General features: G+C 35.7%; 2 protein-coding genes across 3 annotated transcripts in view; both read left to right on the forward strand.

Moving 5' to 3' along the window:
• The window catches only part of LOC106868848 (uncharacterized), a 149122-nt gene extending 146566 nt beyond the window's left edge, over positions 1-2556 (forward strand). For both annotated transcript variants that reach the window (XM_089355714.1, XM_089355715.1), the window contains 2 exons: positions 44-195; positions 1944-2556. In XM_089355714.1, the coding sequence (XP_089211840.1) occupies positions 44-195; positions 1944-2090 (299 nt within the window). In that variant the 3' untranslated portion in view covers positions 2091-2556. The remainder of the gene's footprint in view (positions 1-43; positions 196-1943) is intronic.
• Positions 2557-8696: 6140 nt separating this feature from the next.
• LOC106868845 (protoheme IX farnesyltransferase, mitochondrial) lies at positions 8697-18367 on the forward strand. Its single transcript, XM_014914284.3, has 6 exons — positions 8697-9213; positions 12281-12731; positions 12996-13120; positions 14881-14951; positions 16178-16410; positions 17867-18367. Exons 1-6 carry the CDS (start codon positions 9085-9087, stop codon positions 18319-18321), a joined length of 1464 nt encoding a protein of 487 aa, XP_014769770.1. The 5' UTR covers positions 8697-9084; the 3' UTR covers positions 18322-18367.
• Positions 18368-18687: the final 320 nt, after the last annotated feature.

An 18687-nucleotide genomic window follows, 5' to 3' on the forward strand; every position in this document is an offset into this window, starting at 1 on the left:
ACATTGTAAATCATTGGTCTTTTATCCAAATTTTTCTGTGTAGAACTTCACATTCCTGGATTAAAGAAACGACCGATATCAATTAGCTTTGATGGAAGACTCACAGACTACTCAGAAATTTTACCTGGCTATGGTTCTGATAATCTTCTCAAATCTGAAGATTTGGTAAGCCTATACCGGAGTATGAATAAAGAGGTAAGAAATACTTTGTAAGGGGCAACATGGCTAATTTAATTGTTCGTTATTAATTTGATAACATTGTAGAATAAGATGTAACTACCCATCTGAATGTCCAAAAAGCTCATTCACTTTTCTTTAAATATGTGTTGGGCTTTGTGCTTTTCAAGAGAAACCACTGTTAAATCAATAGCAAAGCTTAGGAACTGGCCAAGACAGTAGAGCATCAGAGTAAATGCTTTATATTATCATCATCATCATCATCGTTTAACGTCCGCTTTCCATGCTAGCATGGGTTGGACGATTTGACTGAGGACTGGTGAAACCAGATGACAACACCAGGCTCGAGTTCAAATCCTACCAAGGATTTTTATTTTTTTGAAGTCAATAAAATAAAGTGCTCCTCAATGTATACAGGTGATGCAATGCAATCATCTATGACTCATCCACCACTCCATCCAATCTTTATGCTAGGTAAAAGTGAAAAGGTATAATCTCAAGGAACTAGCAATGATCTGCATCAACAAATAGTAAATACAAAAAGTTCAAAGTTGAATAAATTATTTTGCTGCAAAGAAGAAAAGAAGTTTTACATTTCGGGCAGGACTTTTGAAATTTTATATAACAATTAGTCTTGTGTGTGATTGGAATTGATATTAAGGGTTGAAAACTACATAAATCATGTCACATAACATTTTGATAGCTAATCAAATTGTGAATGACACACAGGTATATCAGAAATATGGAACAATACAAAATTTGTCAGGGTCAACTTTAGATTTCTCACCTACAAAATTGTGTATGAATGTTGTCATGTGGCTCAGTTTAGTTAAGTCAACAATACAAGGTTAAATCCTTGTTGAGTTATTTCTCTTCACTTCCAGTTAAATGAACTGGAGATCTGGTTGCTTGTGCTTCACAGCAACAGGCCACTATACTCTTCTATCTTTTTCTATCTTTGGCAAGAGTTGGAGCTTCAAACTAGTTTGTGCCACAGTTGTATAGGTCATCTTTGAAGGTGAATCTCCAGGTTTTCTTTGGCATGCCTTTTTGTCTCTTCCCACCAGCTGGTAACCATACCATTGCAGTTCTTGCTGGGATATTGTCCTCCCACTTTATACGACATGCCCCACCAGTTGCATTATTCTGCCTTTGATGACACAAACAAGGTGTGTGGCATTGGTTCTTCAAAGCACCTCCTCATTTGCGAGATTGTGTTACCAACTAATATTCAGGATTTGTTGAAACTATGTAATATTTAATGCATTGGCCTTGAACAATATAGCACTGCTAACATGTTACAAAATGTTAGCTCTTTGACTAGCAACTTGATATCTTATTAATTTAAACAGCTGTGACTCCCATATATAAATGTCTCAAAATCATTCATTAATTATTGAAGTAATCATTTTAAAGGTTGCAGATCTTCACTACTGACAACCATTTAGTAATTGTAAACCATGTAGTCAGCCAATCACAATGAATAAAGCAAGGTAATGTAATTTTCCAAACAACACATTATAATGGCTGGTGTAAGAGTTGAACTAGGCAAGTTTTTTTGTTTTTTTTTTCTGCCACTCAGACAGAAGGAAATAATGTATTTTTTATGCAATTAAATATAGGCTTATCTAGATAAAGCATATTATATTCATTGACAATCATGGAAATGTATTAAGAATTCTCTATTTGTACTGCACATTATGTTTAAAATACTATTTTATTATTGTTATTAGACACTGAAATTTGTTTTCTCTTTCTATTTTCAGGAACTAATCAGTCGATTAATTTGCCAAAAAGCTCAAATGATTCGTAAAGATCAATATATTCGCGGTCTAGAGTCCTATATTGATGACCTACTAGTTGGTGTCATTGAACAAAATCCAAAAATCCTTAACAGACAGTTTAATTATTGATCCCATACCATCCCCAATAAAGTCAATTCAACTTTGAGCATAACAATTCTGTCAAGAACTTGCAACAATATCTTCTCAACTGCTTTTCAATCCCTGTGTCTGTAATATCTCATTGGAGAAGTAAACACTGTTTATATTTTCCAAAATACTGTAAATTGCGTTTGAATATTTCGTTTTGTCATTTTATAGTTTTTAAATTCTTTCTGAAAATGTGTTTTATAATATAAATGTGAACAAAATTTAAGTAGGTATTTTACTTTAAATTCAATATTTTATCGAAAGAATGAAATCTGAAAAAAAAAAAACATATCAAAAAAAAATTCATAATTGTTTTTAATATTCCTATGTAATGAATGTATAAATACCTGTATTTTTAATATGTCCAACCAGTGAATATGTAAAAATTGTTTTGTTTTTTAGAAAAAAAATTGACAAATAAAACAATATAAACACAATTTGTTGAAAATATAGTTGTCTCCCATTGTTATAAATACAAACAAATTCAGAAGTTCTTCAGAATTATTTTTCTTTTTTTCACACAGGCATAAGCATGGCTGTGTGGTTGAGCAGCTTGCTTCCCAACTCTGTGGTCTTGGGTTCAGTCCTACTATCTGGTCTTGTGGGCAGGTGTCTTTTACTATAGCCCCAGGTCAAACAAAGCCTTGTGAATGGCTTGGTAGACAGAATCTGTGTAGAAGCCCATTATGTGTCTTTGTGTTATCTTTGTCTCCTGCCATCAGTTGACAACAAGTGTTGGTTTGTTTATGTCCCTGTAATATTGGAGCTCCAGAAAAGAGACAGACGGAATAAGTACCAGGCTTAATATTTAGTGCAGGGATTGATTTGTTTGACGAAAATCCTTAAAAGCAGTGCCCCAGCATATCCAGAGTCCAATGACTGAAACAAGTAAAAGAAATGAAATGTGTAATTCAAGTTGTTCAAGATATGAAGCCAGTAGCTCCAATGCCAGAATAATCAATATCTTTACTTTTACAAAGATTCTATACATTTCACTTTCTAAAATCATTCATCTATACGGTGATATCAAAAAGTTCCTGGACTAGTTTTGTAGTGCACCAACAGATGGCAGCACAGTTGCATGCACAGTGAGCGCTAACAATGACCTTCATGAGGCAGTGTGCCAAGTGACATCGCTGTGCTTACTTTGCATATTGTGAAATTTGTGTTTTTGTGATCACATGTATGCTGTAGTCTGTGATTTTTGTCATGGACAGAAAGTTGTAACAAAGAGTCAATGTCAAATTTTGTGTTAAACTTGGGAAGTCTGCTACAAAGATATTGAGCATGCTTTGGTAAGCTTATAACAATGAGGCAATAGGTTGAGTGACACGGGCACTTCAAAATGTGGAAGAACGTCTCTGGAGGGCAATGAGCAATCTAGAAGACCTGCCACGAGCATCACCCCCAAAATGTGGAGAAAATTCATCAGCTTGTGCAAGAAGATCATCGAAGGAAAATCAGCAACATTGCTGATGTTGTATGGGTCCATGCAGGCAATCCTAACATCTAGATTCTTCATGACAACAATGCACCCTGTCACCGAGCTTTCTTCGCTCGCGAGTTTCTTGCCCACATACACCACCTTGCTAATTAAAGATACATCATTTTCTATTCTACACAAGCAAACATCCCACCCCCGTCAACGCTCTATCTACCAACTATGGAAATCACCAGTTTAAAATTAAAAAAACGAAAACTTATTCAAGGAAGAGGAGAATGAGATTATGTGATGTTCATTCAGTTCTCAAATTTACTGACTGTTGTTGTTGGCACTCCGTCGCTTACGACGTCGAGGGTTCCAGTTGATCCGATCAACGGAACAGCCTGCTCGCAAAATTAATGTGCACGTGTACCCTTAACGTAGTTCTCGGGGATATTCAGCGTGACACAGTGTGACAAGGCTGACCCTTTGAATTACAGGCACAACAGAAACAGGAAGTAAGAGTGAGAGAAAGCTGTGGTGAAAGAGTACAGCAGGGTTCGCCACCATCCCCTGCCAGAGCCTCGTGGAGCTTTAGGTGTTTTCGTTCAATAAACACTCACAACGCCCGGTCTGGGAATCGAAACCGCCTCCACGTTACTGATATACTTCTATGTTATTTTAGCACTACATGTTATATGAGATGCTTTCACAAAACATACTGCAGTTTTGTAGCTTTCAACAGAATATCTATGTTAAGTAAGATATACAAAATACTATTCTTCCTATGTACAAGGATCCCAAGACCACATAATCCAACATGTGTATTATTTTAAGGCAGTAGGGGATGGTTTGAGGAAGAGATGCTTGCACACTACATCTTTGAAAGCCTGTGTTCTGTAAAGCTAGCTCTGATGGAAATTTCTGAAAGCATATCTGGTATTTCATAGCAGGTACATCCAGATAGGTTAATGTCTGTGCAGAACATACAGATTCATTTGATTGGTATGTATCCTAGTCTCCATGACCTTTAAATGAATGAAAATACAAGCCTCATGCATGGAAAGTGTCCCAGGCTGTTGCAGGGTTAATCTCACAGATATTACTGGTTATCATTTTCAACTTAGATGACTACCGTTTTTATCACAAGTATAGTTTTCCTGGCTTTCTGAAGAAATGGTATCGAATTATGAAACATAAGTCCAAGGGAGAGAACTTTATTTTAACACTAATTACCTTTCCTGTTTAGTTCTGAGGTATTTTTTGTAACGTAAGACGGCGAGCTGAAAGGACTCCAATCGCATTTCTTGTAAAATCATTCGATTTCATTGTGCTGTCCCTTCTATGTATGTTCTTATGGATAATAAAAAATTAAGAAACGTTAGCACGCTGGGCGAAATGCTTAGCGGTATTTCTCCTGTCTTTATGTTCAGAGTTCAAATTCCACCGAGATCGACTTTGCCTTTCTTCCTTCCAAGGTCGATAAATTAAGTACTAGTTGCGTACTGGGGTCGATCTAATCGACTGGCCCCCTCCTCTTGTGTCTAGAGTAGAAAATATTATTTATTGTTCTCTGTTATTCACGTCAGATAGAAACGTAATTATTTATTGTTCAATGCAAAGCAAGGGTGAAAGTGCAAGTCTAAGTAAAGTTTAGTAATTTGTAGAGTATTTATTTTAGAAAATTTTTTTTTTATCCTTTTATCATTGAGTGAGATTTTTAAATAAATAAATAAAAAATTCTATATTGTCGTTTCCTTTCTCCATCTGCAGACGTTCGTTTCGATATCTTTATATCTCATCTATATAGTTTATAGACAATCAAACATTCCTTTCCTTAATAGGAACAAGGCCTGAAATTTTTGTAGGAAGGCGCTAGTCAATTGCATCGACCCCTAGTCAATTGCTCGACTGGTATTCATTTTATCCACCCTGAAAGGAAGAAAGGCAAAATCGACCTCGGTGAAATTTGAACACTGAACGTAAAGACAAGCGAAATGCCACTAAGCATTTTGTCTGGTATGCTAACGATTCTATCACCTTACAGCCTTATGGACAATTAAGTATTGTTAATGAATTTAAATCATATTTATATTATATATAAACAATAGGTACAAAGGAAAAACTGAAATGAGTCAGAGGAGCAAAATAGTGATTTTTTCAGTCACAAAAACTAGATGCTTTCAGTGGCATTTAAATGTCTCTCACTAGGGAAGTTTATTGAAACTGTTGAGATTTTTCTTGGTTAGGGTGAATCCACCATCTATTCTGCAGTAGAATTTATCTACCAAATTGATAAGGAGAGAATCGCCGTGAATAAGAAAGCCTTTGTGTTGGGTTAAATTTCTAGAAAGGGTAACTAAATCTCCCTTGAATTAAATCGTACTCACCTTGTAAACGAATAAGAATATGGATAATGTAATCCACGACTGGAAAAAAAGATGAAACGGTCACAACTGAAATTATTTTAATTATAGATCTGCTTGATCAGAGAAAATCTGGAGCTAAACAACAACAACCAACTAAATGAAGAAAAACTTTATACATTCTTAATATATGGCAAAATTGATTGAATTTCAGAGAAAATGTTTTACTGTATTTAATTACATTTCTTTATATCATATTCGGCTGTTTGAGACAGAAAATAGTAAAAAAAAGAAAATTAAAAAAACAGCAATGGAGTTTGAAAACGTATTTACTGTTTGCCAAACAACCACGTCATCGATTTACACCACGGAGCAGCTGCCATTCTATCTTCTCAAATAAAATGTCATAATTTATTCTAGCTGTTTTAACGATTTTAGCTCACAGAGATAACTCTTCAGGCACTTCATGTCAGCATCAACAAAATTGGTACAAGCTGAACCATATTAATTTGATCATTTTGTACCACAGAGGTACCTGAAAGATTTTTCTGTATCAGTGAAGCTTAGGATTAAAAATGGCAAATTACCTTGCTTATGATTGCTTGTTTTGTTTAAGTAGATTAGTAGGAAAAGCACCTACCGATACCTGTAAAGCATTACATAAAAATTGTGGACAAAAAACTATCATTTATTCACCTTAACATCTAATTCCAAAATCTATTTAATTTTTCTATAGGCAATCTAAATGAAAGTTTATAAAGTATTATTGTTCAACCATTAGAGGTTGTTTCCTTCTGTAGATCCCAGCTCCCAGGAAGATTTTGGTATGAAGCTCCTTGTCCTGCCATGTGAGACCAAAGATACTTTGGAGCGATTTGATATGGAACGCTTCTAGTAGGCTGATCCGGCGCCAATAAAGGGTCCAGCACTCAGACCTGTACGGGAGTGGGGATATGCAGACAGCTTGATTTTTGTACTTGTTCTGAAAGACTCGATCGCTGAGTCTCCCGAAAGTTGATCAGAGTGTCTACTCATCAAGAAGTCCAATGTTAGAAATGGTACTTCCCAGACAGCAGAATGAGTCTAGCTATGGTAGAGGAGCACCACATCAGTAAGGACGGGCTGAGGGGGAGGTGAGTACGAGAAGACTGCTTGGAGAAATACAGTTTTTCGATGATTCACTTGAAGACAGAGCCGAAAATATGCACTGTTCATTGAGTCATGTGTTAAAGAGAGGAGGAGGTATGAGATGGTACAGCTGAATCGTCAAGCTGAATCTTGTACTCCGTGGTTGAGAGGATTTTTTATGTGACTTTCAGGTGGCAAGTGCTAAAGCTGCTGCCGTCATAACGGTACCTGATATGAATTACGTTTTCGGTGAACTGTCTTCTGGAGAGAAGGGTTACAGCCACAAGATAAATGTTAAACAGTACAGGGCAAGGATGCATCCTTGTTTTACCCCCCACCTGGACATCAAAGGGTTCCGAGGCTTCACCACCGAGTGTCACTCACGCTTGCATATCATCATAAAACTTCTGGATGATTGAGAAAAATGTTGACGAGCAGCCAAAACATATGACAGTTGACTGTGCCAAACACATTTGTTAGACCGATGAAGACGTAACATATGTCTCTGCTGTTCACGATACTTTTCAAGGTGACGGATCACAAGTATCATGAAAGAAGTGTTTCTTTCTGATCGAAATCAACACGGATGCTCAAGCATAACCAGGTTGACAACATGAAGTAGAAGACGTAAAAGGAGAATACGTGAGTGGATCTTGCCGGTCTTATCCAGAAGAGAGAGATTACCCTGCTCTTGCATTCTGCAAAGTCTCCCTTGTGCTTGTAGATTGTAACAATATTGAAGTGTTTCCACCTGTCGGGTATAGTTTTCCCCTGCCAAGAGAGAAGAAACAAAGAATAAAGATGCGGTGTGAAGTGAAGCCCACCATACTTGTAAATTTCAACAGGGTCTTCTTGTTTTAGGGGACCGTAGATGGCCCGTTGGACCTCATTGCGTGTTGGGAGGTTGTCAAGCTCTGTCAGAATAGGAAGATCTGGAATCTTTTCAAGTGCTGTGGGATCTGAGTAGTTGACCCCGATTCAGAAGTTCTTGAAAATGTTCGGCCTACCTGTGAAGTATCGCAGTTTTCTCTTACAATAAGATGCCAATGTGGCCGAACTAGAACGCCTGCAGAGCATTCTTCATACTAAATACTCATATGGTAGTGCCTCACATTTGTTGAAAATATTCGATTAACAGAAATTATCCATGCGATTAGTAGACAACCTTTCTCTGGGATACTTTAAAATCTGAAAAACAAACAAGGGACATAACTTCAGTAATATTGGCTAAGGCAATTTTTTTTTTGAAAATATCAAACTCTACCTGTTATAATGGATCCTGTGAAAGCAATGTTTTGATCTCATTAAAATTTCTCAGTGAAACATATTCAAGTCAGTTGACAAAATTTACAAATAAATATACAAAAATAAAAGGAATGTAGTAGAGCTGACTTGGGATATCAATAATGTGGTTGAAGGAAAATACCGCAGAAAGTGTTCTCCATGCAAAATACAAATACGGCAGCATCTCAACAATTTAATAGATTAAGTAAAAAAAAAAAACATTCGATGAATTATAGACCAGACTCCTTCTATCCATATTTGTATAGTTTTATGCAAAACTCTCCACTCTGATATTTTTCTTCAATCACCTTAGCTGTCGGTTTGCTCGCGAAACGAAAATCAATCCTAGCAATTTCTCCATTTCGGTGTTTTAGAGTTATCCAACCTAGACACCGTCATAGCAGAAGTCAATGTGGCGGCGGCTCACTACGATTGTTGGAATTATTTCCAAAGGGCTCGCCAGAAACGAATGTTTCTAAAATTCTGTGAAAAATGTTTCCACTCAACAATCAACCATTTCGCATGGAGAAAATCTTATACAATCAACTACTAACAAGTAAAAGAATAATTCGGAAACTGTCCTTCACGAACAAACTGTGCTTGGGTCTCTTACATGGGTCATGCGTTGACCAAACTTTATGACACATTAGTCTCGAACACTGGCAGTTTGCTAATCTAAATAATTTAAATTGTCTTTCAAATTGATTTCAGTTTTGAGAATTATCGTCTATCTTCTGTTAAATTAAATCGCTACATCTTCCCTTAAGTGCCAACAATGAATATTTCTAAAGCTCTTCTCTGCCGTTTGGGGAACACGCAACTTCCAAGGAAGTCCAGCTTCCTTACTGTTCTGGCAACATATCACCGACCTTTAGATGCAATTCATAATTCCTGCAGGCACACTGTGAGTAAAATAATGAATTTCGATTTTTATTTTTATTTTTATTTTCTGTCAAAGCACACATACTTCAAGCAGTGTAATTTCATAATATAAATGGCATTTTAGTTCAACTTATGACACGTTACGAACGAAAAAGTAATATTTTCAAGCTTTTTGGATGTATTTTTCTCTATATGCATATTTGTAGATGAATCAGACAACAATTGGTGGAACTCGAAATACATTGATAATATTTATTAAGACAAAGGCGAAGTAAAATAAAAATTGATCAGTTTAATGTTTACCTATCATTAAACTTGTGTTCTAAACAAATTGCTTTTATAAATAAATGTTTGTCACTAATGATTAGTATTAAGAATGTGTTAATAAGTTTTATTTGCATTCGAAGAGGTTATTTTGTTCGTTGGTATCGTATGTTAACTCTTTGAATACAACAATGTCCTTCATGGCTAATGAGATTTTCACATTCCAGTTTTTGCCTTCACCTATCTTGTTTTTCTCTAAAGGTATCTTCTGATAAAATAATTTCATACCCCACAAAATCTTCAAATATCGACAATTTAGACCCACAATATTCATTTTAAAACATTTTGTTTGTCCCTATTTCATGTTTTCAATTTTTTAATGACTATTTCAAACCTGCTGTTGAGATTTTTAAGTTCACTCATCTCCAAGGACATTCTATAAAATACTTTAGTTTCACTATAAGGTCAAATCAGTTTCATTAAATTCTTTATTCGTCAAAATTGTGACACCTGCGCAGTTTGTTGTATCAGATATTCAATTATTAGAACTTCTTTCCTACTAATTCATCCTATGTATCCTAATTTATCCTGCCTTAATAGCTGATATTATAATTGTGTGTGTGTGTGTTTGTGTGGAAAGAAAAAACATTGTATCCAAGCAGAGGTCATTGACGACTAAACTGAATTAAATCATAACTTCTGGTTTCTTTCAATATCTTCCTGAGCAAAACCATTTACACTGCTTCACCGAACTGTTCAGAATTGATATCAGATCATCTAGTTTTTTCTAAGACGAGCGACCATCAGTATCTAGAAGGGCAACGTGTTATGGTTAGTGTACAACAGGTCATGTCCCTATTAAATTCATCATACACCACCAAACTTTCTTGATAACAATGGATTCATTAAATACGTTCAGTACCTAAAATGTATCTATATGATACGTTCAGTGCTTAATATGTACCTATATGATATATATATTAACAACTAGCATACACCTATTGGTGTATCGATATGGTCAAAACAAGAGGCCACGAATATCGAACAGCATCAAGGACGTATCAATGCATAATATACAGGAGAATGGTATATAAAAGCTCAGTATCGTTTGGCTCATATAAATAATGGGTGTATAAACGGTGAAGTAGGAACCTTGTTAGTTTTGCAACTAACAGAGGCAGTAATTGAAGACATTGGATTCCTGAAATAACTCACAGAAAACAGTTACATTCTTGCCATCGTAATATAGCTAAATCTAGAGACAGAATATAGTGACAAGTTTTTATGGGTGTGGTTGTGGTGGTGGTGGAGGACATGGCACGTCTCTTAACAAAGAACTTATACAGGGTTGCTCGACATGCTAGAAATAGCAGCTAAATCTTATTCAAGTCACACTTTGCCATTTTAAATAAGCCTAGGACAAATTTCATTTTTTTCGTCCAAGATATACTCCTAAATTGGTGGGATGATTACGGTTGGAACATTTTTAATCATAGATTTTCGCAATCAGAGCTGATTTGAAGCTTTGAAGAATCACAGTCTTGTTTTGTTGATTTGTTTTGTTTTTGTAAAAAGGTAGATTATTAGCAATATACTTAAGAAAGGTAATGCCGTATAATATTGAAGCATAAGTAGTGACTACTGTCGCTAATGCTTAGTTCCCTAAGTGATCCATCGTCAAAGGTATTCCAGCCATAACAGAGTCTCTATAGAAGTATCTGGGACTACATTATCTAAGGTGTCTTACCTTATTTAACACAGTAGGGTGTGTTTTGAGAAAAATTTGCCTGAAAGATAGAGGCTTCCTTCATCATCATTATCGTCATCACCATCGTTTAACGTTCGTTTTCCAAGCTGGCATGGGTTTGACTGAGGTCTAGAAAGCCAGTGGCTGCACCAGGCTCCAGTCTGATCTGGCAATGTGCCTGAATGGGGGAGGTACAAGACCAGCCAACTCCAAGGATCATAGGCCATTATAGTAGTGATAGAAAAGGCAGTGAGAGGAGAGAGAACCCCTGTGGACCAGAGGGTGGAGCATGTTTGTAAGTGATTTGATGCCAATCAGCTGCTGAGTGGCTTTTTCTCTGGATCCGGTCCAGGATGTTTGTGTTTGTAGGAGCTTGTGATAGTGGCTCAAAAATGTACCCATTACATACTGTAAAGTGGTTGGCATTAGGAAGGACATCCAGCTGTTGAAACCATGTCAAACACTGAAACATGATCTGGTCTTTGGACCCATCAAACCCTGTTAAACTATCCAATCCATGCTGGCATTGAACATAGATTTTAAATGATGACCATATTTGTCACAAGTTATTTTACTTATGTGTTTAGTTAACATTTGAAAATAATCAAGAATTTCATGGAATTTAGTAAAATGACTATATTATTAAGCTGGCACATAAAATGTTTTTACATAAAATTATGATGGAAGATTCTTGATGTGGATACATGTGTTGAAAGAAATACAATTAAACCTTGGGAGAGGCATTATGCCAGTAATAAACACATGCACTGGTTCAGTCCTTTATTAATTTATAAACAGTATTTAGTTTTTTTTTAAAATCATTTCATTGCCCTCTTGCAATCTCTTCAGTAACTTGTCTCTCCACTTCCATTATAAATTAATAAAGGACTGAACCAGTGCGTGTATTTATTACTGGCATAATGCCTCTCCCAAGGTTTAATTGTATGATGGAAGTTTTACATCAGTAAAACTGTAAGATCTGCTTTTATTAAACTTTACAATTCCTAATCTATTTGTAATGATAGAATTGTTTTATTAAATCTAATTATTTTCATAAAATTTATTTCTCTCTTTACAGTATGGAACACAGTCTGCAGCAAAAATTTCTGACAATGATGATGATCTCTTAGTTCCTGTTCCTTTAAAAGAACCACTATTTTTCCAAGCTCCTCACATAACACAGACTAAAAACTTACATGCCAAACTGGCTGCTGGTGATAATTTAACAGCATATTGTAAAGACGATAATACTGATTTCCAGTATGATAACACAGTGTCAATCTTCGTACCCCACTTAAACAGACTCATTGATGTTAAATTGACCCCCAACAGCAAATATTTCCATTTATTCCTTCCAGCCACAAAAGAGGTGGTTCGCATTGAGCTACCACCCGAAACTGATAATGATGAATTTCAAATGCCAACAGAAAAAATTGAATCTATACAAGATCGAATGTGGATGGAGCAAAAAATCAATTTATGGAAAGTACCAAATCATTATATGCAACTTGCCAAAATTAGATTAACAGGTAACTGCCTTCCTATAGACTCATATTCATGTGCTTTTTGTTTTGTCCTGTTGTGTTTTACATAATTTTTTTTTTTTTTAATTCAACTCGTATAGAGTAGATTGTGCTAACTTGAATGTTAACCACACAACTGCATCTTAGTCTAATATAATTTTAGTATTTATAACTTTTTAAGAAGACCACAAGACCGAAATGGAAGACAAATTTAACAGACTCGCATCAAAACATCATCATAGATTTACTGGTAGACTTTTTGTCTTTCAGGTTTGGTAGTAATTTCCTCAATGGCTGGATATGCTCTTGCGCCTGCTCCTTTTCATTTAAGTACCTTCCTTCTGTGTACCCTTGGAACTGGCCTCATGTCTGCATCAGCTAATTCTATAAATCAGGTCAGTGAAATTTTATTTTTATTTCATTTATTTGTCTTCTGATATTGGTTTCACTGCTTGCATTCATTTCCAGATGAACTTTTCTTTATCTAAGTAAACTGAATGAATGGAGAATAAAATGTTCTTCTAAGAAACACAGTAAAATACCAACAGTGATTTTGAGCTAGTGATCTATGTGCAAATAATCTAGCAGTCTATCAATTTACTTGTCTCATCTCTAGTCTACTTGGTTGTTGTTGGTGTTGTGTTCTATGTCAGCTCTTTTTCAGCAGATCTTTGATTAATGTCTTTCTAAGCCATGATTGTCCTATCTTTAATTTTCAGATATATGATTTATGTGGCCCTGTCTGCATTATCCAATGTGTCCCTTTTTGTTTGTAAGGCTGTACAGTATGATGTGATTTGAGGGAGGAGAATTAGTTGCTATTTCTAGCAGATCAAGTAACAACCATATAGAAGCTTCATCATTGACTCATACTATCATTGGTTGGATGGAATTCTTATTGTGCAGCATTTAGAGTAGATTTTTCATCTCTGTTTACAAACTATTCTATTTTAATAAACCATCTTCAGTCATGCAATGACTGACGATGGTTTATTATTGCTCTTTCTTCTCTGCTAAATGTAATTGAGGTCATCTTTATCCCATGCTATACTGTATCTGAGGACTGCCTTTTATTTCCTGCTTCTTTTTCTTACTATTTTCCCTCCTTCCTAGTCATATTTGAATACTTAGAGTTACTTTTTGTCAGGCTTAAAGGATTGGCCCTTTATACCTTTCTTTTTTAATTTTAGTTTCCTTGCTTTTACTGACCTTCTCACACCACCTCTCATTCTCTCTTTCAGCTTTTTTGTATCACTTCTTCACTTGAATTCCTCCACTTACCTAAAATCAAAGCAACAACACCTTTTCATTATTCTTAGACAAAGGGCTAAGGGACAACAGTTCCAATGTGACATTCTTTGTTCATCACAGTAATTTTACTTGAACCTTTATAAACTTCTTTGGACAAATTTTTGCCATTACCAGTTTCCTTGGATTCTTGATTTTATCCAATTTTGGTTATGATCTAACTACTTATATATCTCTTCACCTGCATCTATTTCAGTTACCCTTTACTATCAACGATTAAAGTGTCTTTATTTATCATCAATCACACACCTTACATCTATCAACTATTATTCTCTTACCAACCATGCATATCACACATACTTGCTATAACAGTGGTCTCATTCTGTTCTCATCTTATACACCAGACAATACCATTGATACACATCACATGTCCTTACCATCACAATAGCCTCTATGATGTATAGTCACTACATATTTGTGCATATGCATTGTATACATGCATAGCAACTGCATCCAATAACATTTATAAACATTACATGCCTAGACCATCTCAGTGATTTATGACATGCAACTACTACTATCTAACATATCCAAGCCATAACTGTGATCTCTCTAACTCACACTAGCAGCACCTCTGATGCGATCCAAATACATGTCCTATCATAACTGTGATCTCTCTAACTCACACTAGCAGCACCTCTGATGCGATCCAAATACATGTCCTATCATAACTGTGATCTCTCTAACTCACACTAGCAGCACCTCTGATGCGATCCAAATACATGTCCTATCATAATGGTTATCTCTGACTTACACTACCACTAATCCTGATACGAGCCATATACATTGCCTTGTTTTTTTTCTTTTTTCTTTCCTGTTAATATTTAAATTCATTTTTATATTTCAGTTCTTTGAAGTGCCATTTGATGCACAGATGAACAGAACCAGAAACCGTGTATTAGTACGAAGTTACCTCAGGTAAGGCAAAGTGTCAGACTTTAAAAAAACGGGAATGATGACAACTTCAAAAATACAGAAATGAGTATAACAGCATGTGTTGTTTTAAGTCCAGGTTCACAACATTTAAGCAGACTTGTGATCAAAAGGGTTCCAGCTGTGATCAGCCTCTCTTTTTCTTCAGACATAGTATATTTAGAACATCATTAAATATGATTGGGTGGGAGGCGACTGCTATTTCTTGCAAGGCAAGTGATCATGTAGCTGTTCCCTTGTTGGCATGTTTCTGTTTTAAATCAACAACATGGTTCTACTTGATTGGAAATCATTAAACTTAGGATATTAATTTCTAACAGTTGCATGAAGCCATACATTTTGAAGGAAAATACTGTTAATTAAATTGACCTCAGTAATTACATGACTGGTACTTTATACCACTGATCCTTGCAGGATTTGAACTCAGAACATAAAGGGCTGTAATTAAGTGCCACAGAGCACTCTTCTAATGATTCTGCCAATACACATCCTGTGTGGATATAGCTAAAAGGAAAGCTAACCAAATCCTAATCTCAGTTTTGACAATATTTAGGTATATGAGGTTTCACATGAAAAGGTCACCAGATAAAGGTGAATTGTAATAAGGTGTCAGGAGGGGTCCTGTTAGAATTGGCTCTTGTCATTCATGAGAATTGTGAGGTTTTATTACCGGCATACATAACATTGCATCATCATCATCATCATCACTGTTTTAATGTCCACTTTTCCATGTTTGATTTGGTTGAACAGAATATGTTTGAGATAGATTTTCTACGACTGGATGCATTTCCTGTTGGCAACCTTCACTTGTTTCCCCATGATCAGTTATGTCTCTGGAGACTGGGAATGAAAGACACTGCTTACATGATGGTGACACTTGCTTGCAATGTCAAATCAAGGAGATAGTTATATGCGCGCACAGACACACACATATACGATATATGATGGACTTCATCTAGTTTTCATCTACCAGATCTACTCACAAGGCTCTGGTTAGCCCAGGCTGTAGTAGAAGACATTTGCCCAAGGTACCACAGTCTGAACCCAAAACCAAGTAAATTTCTTATCATACAGCCATGCCTATGCCTATTAGAGAAATAGTGTGGGATTATAATTTATCAAATTGATAAAACACTGGGGATTTTTATATTGTAATTCTCTTTTTCTAATCTGACTGTCAGTTTATTTTATATTTTTATTTTATTTTACAGTCCACTCCATGCAGTCCTATTTGCAACAGCCACTGGTTTAACAGGAATGGTAATTCTTAGTTCAGGAGTTAATTCTTTGACAGCTTACCTCGGCTTAATGAACCTTGGCTTGTACACATTAGTCTATACACCAATGAAACGGACAAGCATTGCAAATACTTGGGTTGGTTCTCTTGTTGGAGCCATACCACCTATGATGGGTTGGGCAGCCTGTACAGGTGACCTGTCCACGGGTAAATTTTGACACAATTTTTTAAAATTCATATATTACTTTCATTTTTATATATATCATTATGTCCACACCTTTCTTTCTTTTCTCATTTCCCTATCTGCCCTTTTCTCTTTCTTTTCTTTATAACTCTCTTCTCTCGTTCTTCTATTGCTCTACTCTGTTCTCTTATCAGCTCACTATTATTCTATAAGCTAAATGACAGAAGAAATAGGAGAGAGAAATGTGTAACTTACATAAATAAACCTGTTACTTTAAACCTGTTTATGTAACTGATCTATTTACTTATTGAACTCGGTTCCATACTACATTTTTCCCTATCACAATACCAAACTCAATTCGTCCTTTACTGTGTTCAACTCTGTTCCAGGTTATATCTTGTATTGCTTAATTAGAGGATGTTGGGTACTCTCTAGTTTTCTGAAAGAGGATAGAAAGGCTTGAAAGAGTCTAACTGTTATTTAATCATTGATCAGCCTTGATTGTGCAGACCTATGTTCAAGCCCTGACCATCCTGCCATTCTCTGTATCTATAACTAGACTGTCTAATATATCCTTCCTATAAGACAGTAGGGTAGGTTTTGAGGGATTTGGGTTATATTTATAGCATAGAAGGGAGTTTCAAAGGATGTACTTCTTGGAAAGAAAGAGTTGATCAAAGTAAATATTTAATGTACAATCTAGTAAATGAGACTATGTGGAGGAGATTGGTACTAATAGATGGGAATGATGATGAAACTCTGGTATCATTTCATGACATTTTTTGATGCTGCTACATTAACATATATCTTTAAGTCTGTCTTATCCATGCTTTGAAGAGTAGAGCACAAGTGAGCTGAGAGAGCAACTGGGTATTAAAATCTCTTCAGCAGATTTTACTGTGCTGGTATGTGGAATATACACATAGCACATGGTGAAATAAGACATAACAAATAATGGTGAGGTTTGGTTTCAGGATGTTTGTTGGAGCTTGCAGATTGAATGACACAAGATGTAGGAGAGTGACAGCATGCTGTACTGTGAACTCATCCAACATGTACCAGCTTGGAAACTGATGTTAAAACGACAGTGATAGTGATGATGACTTCTCCAAAAGTTGTTTGCATTTGGCCTTATGAATGTTTCCTTGTTAATGCAAAAAAGAGAAAATGAATTTAAAGGTTTCGATCATTTATTTACTGAAGCAAGGATATTTGCAAGTGCTTTTCTCTTGATTCATATGACTTACAGCCAATTAATGAAACATTTATTAATTATATAATACTCTTGCACCTAATTAGTCTCATGGTACTTATTTAATTAGTATGCAAGTGTAAAATGTAAATCAATGACTCCCTAGCTTACTATTATCTGGGCTAGATGTCAGCTGCATAAAATTCAAATGACACAGTAAATTATTGTTCTTTTTCACTCAAATATTCCTTTAGAATTTAACCTCATTTTTACTTGTATTTTCCTAGGTGCCTGGTTGCTCGGTGCAGTCATGTATGCTTGGCAGTTTCCTCACTTCAACTCTCTCAGTTGGAACCTTCGTGCAGACTATTCACGCGGAGGCTATTGCATGGCATCTGTAATGAACCCTAGCCTTTGCCGACGAGTTGCCTTTCGCTACTGTGCAGCAACAACAGTCCTCAGCATCTTGGCGCCATTTGCAGAACTAACCACTTGGATGTTCGTCATTGATTCTCTACCCTTGAACTTTTATCTCACCTATCTAGGCTGGAGATTCTACAAAGAGGGTGATAGCAAATCTTCTCGGAATCTCTTCCACTTCACTTTGCTACACTTACCCGTCTTGTTTACATTGATGTTGTTAAGCAAGAAACCAAGTCGGCCAAAAGCTGATGAACTCACTCTCAGTTCCATCATCTCAGATGTTACTGATGTATGCAACTCAGATGCTTTGTATCTATAATGTTTTAGCCCTTAGTTCTAATTAAATTTCATAAACAAAATTAAAATATTGTATTTATCTATTTATTTATAAAATCTCTATAAAGTAATTATTTTCTTTTACTGTACTTTATTTCTAAGCAATCTTAGAAATTGTGTAAAAAATATTTTCCAGTTGAATGGTTATTAAAGAATTTAGAAGTTTTGTGGATCATAACATACACATTATTAGAAAGGATACTGAGTTATCAAAGACAACAGAATTGCAAAGTTGTGTGCAAGTGTGTGTGGCTTTGTTAGAAGAAGAAAGGTTGGACACGTGATATTTTTCAGAGACCTTGCCTGAATGAATGCGACAGAGTGGATGTCACTAAGGACACCTGAGAGC

This window comes from Octopus bimaculoides, chromosome 7, assembly GCF_046866305.1.
Source record: "Octopus bimaculoides isolate indiv1 chromosome 7, ASM4686630v1, whole genome shotgun sequence".
NCBI lineage: Eukaryota > Metazoa > Mollusca > Cephalopoda > Octopoda > Octopodidae > Octopus > Octopus bimaculoides.

Excerpts from the sequence above, each read along its gene's own strand:
- LOC106868845 (XM_014914284.3), top strand. The coding sequence starts at position 9,085 with ATGAATATTTCTAAAGCTCTTCTCTGCCGTTTGGGGAACACGCAACTT. Across the intron at positions 9,214-12,280 it reads ATAATTCCTGCAGGCACACT|TATGGAACACAGTCTGCAGC; the intron begins GTGAGTAAAATA and ends CTCTCTTTACAG. Across the intron at positions 16,411-17,866 it reads TACAGGTGACCTGTCCACGG|GTGCCTGGTTGCTCGGTGCA; the intron begins GTAAATTTTGAC and ends GTATTTTCCTAG.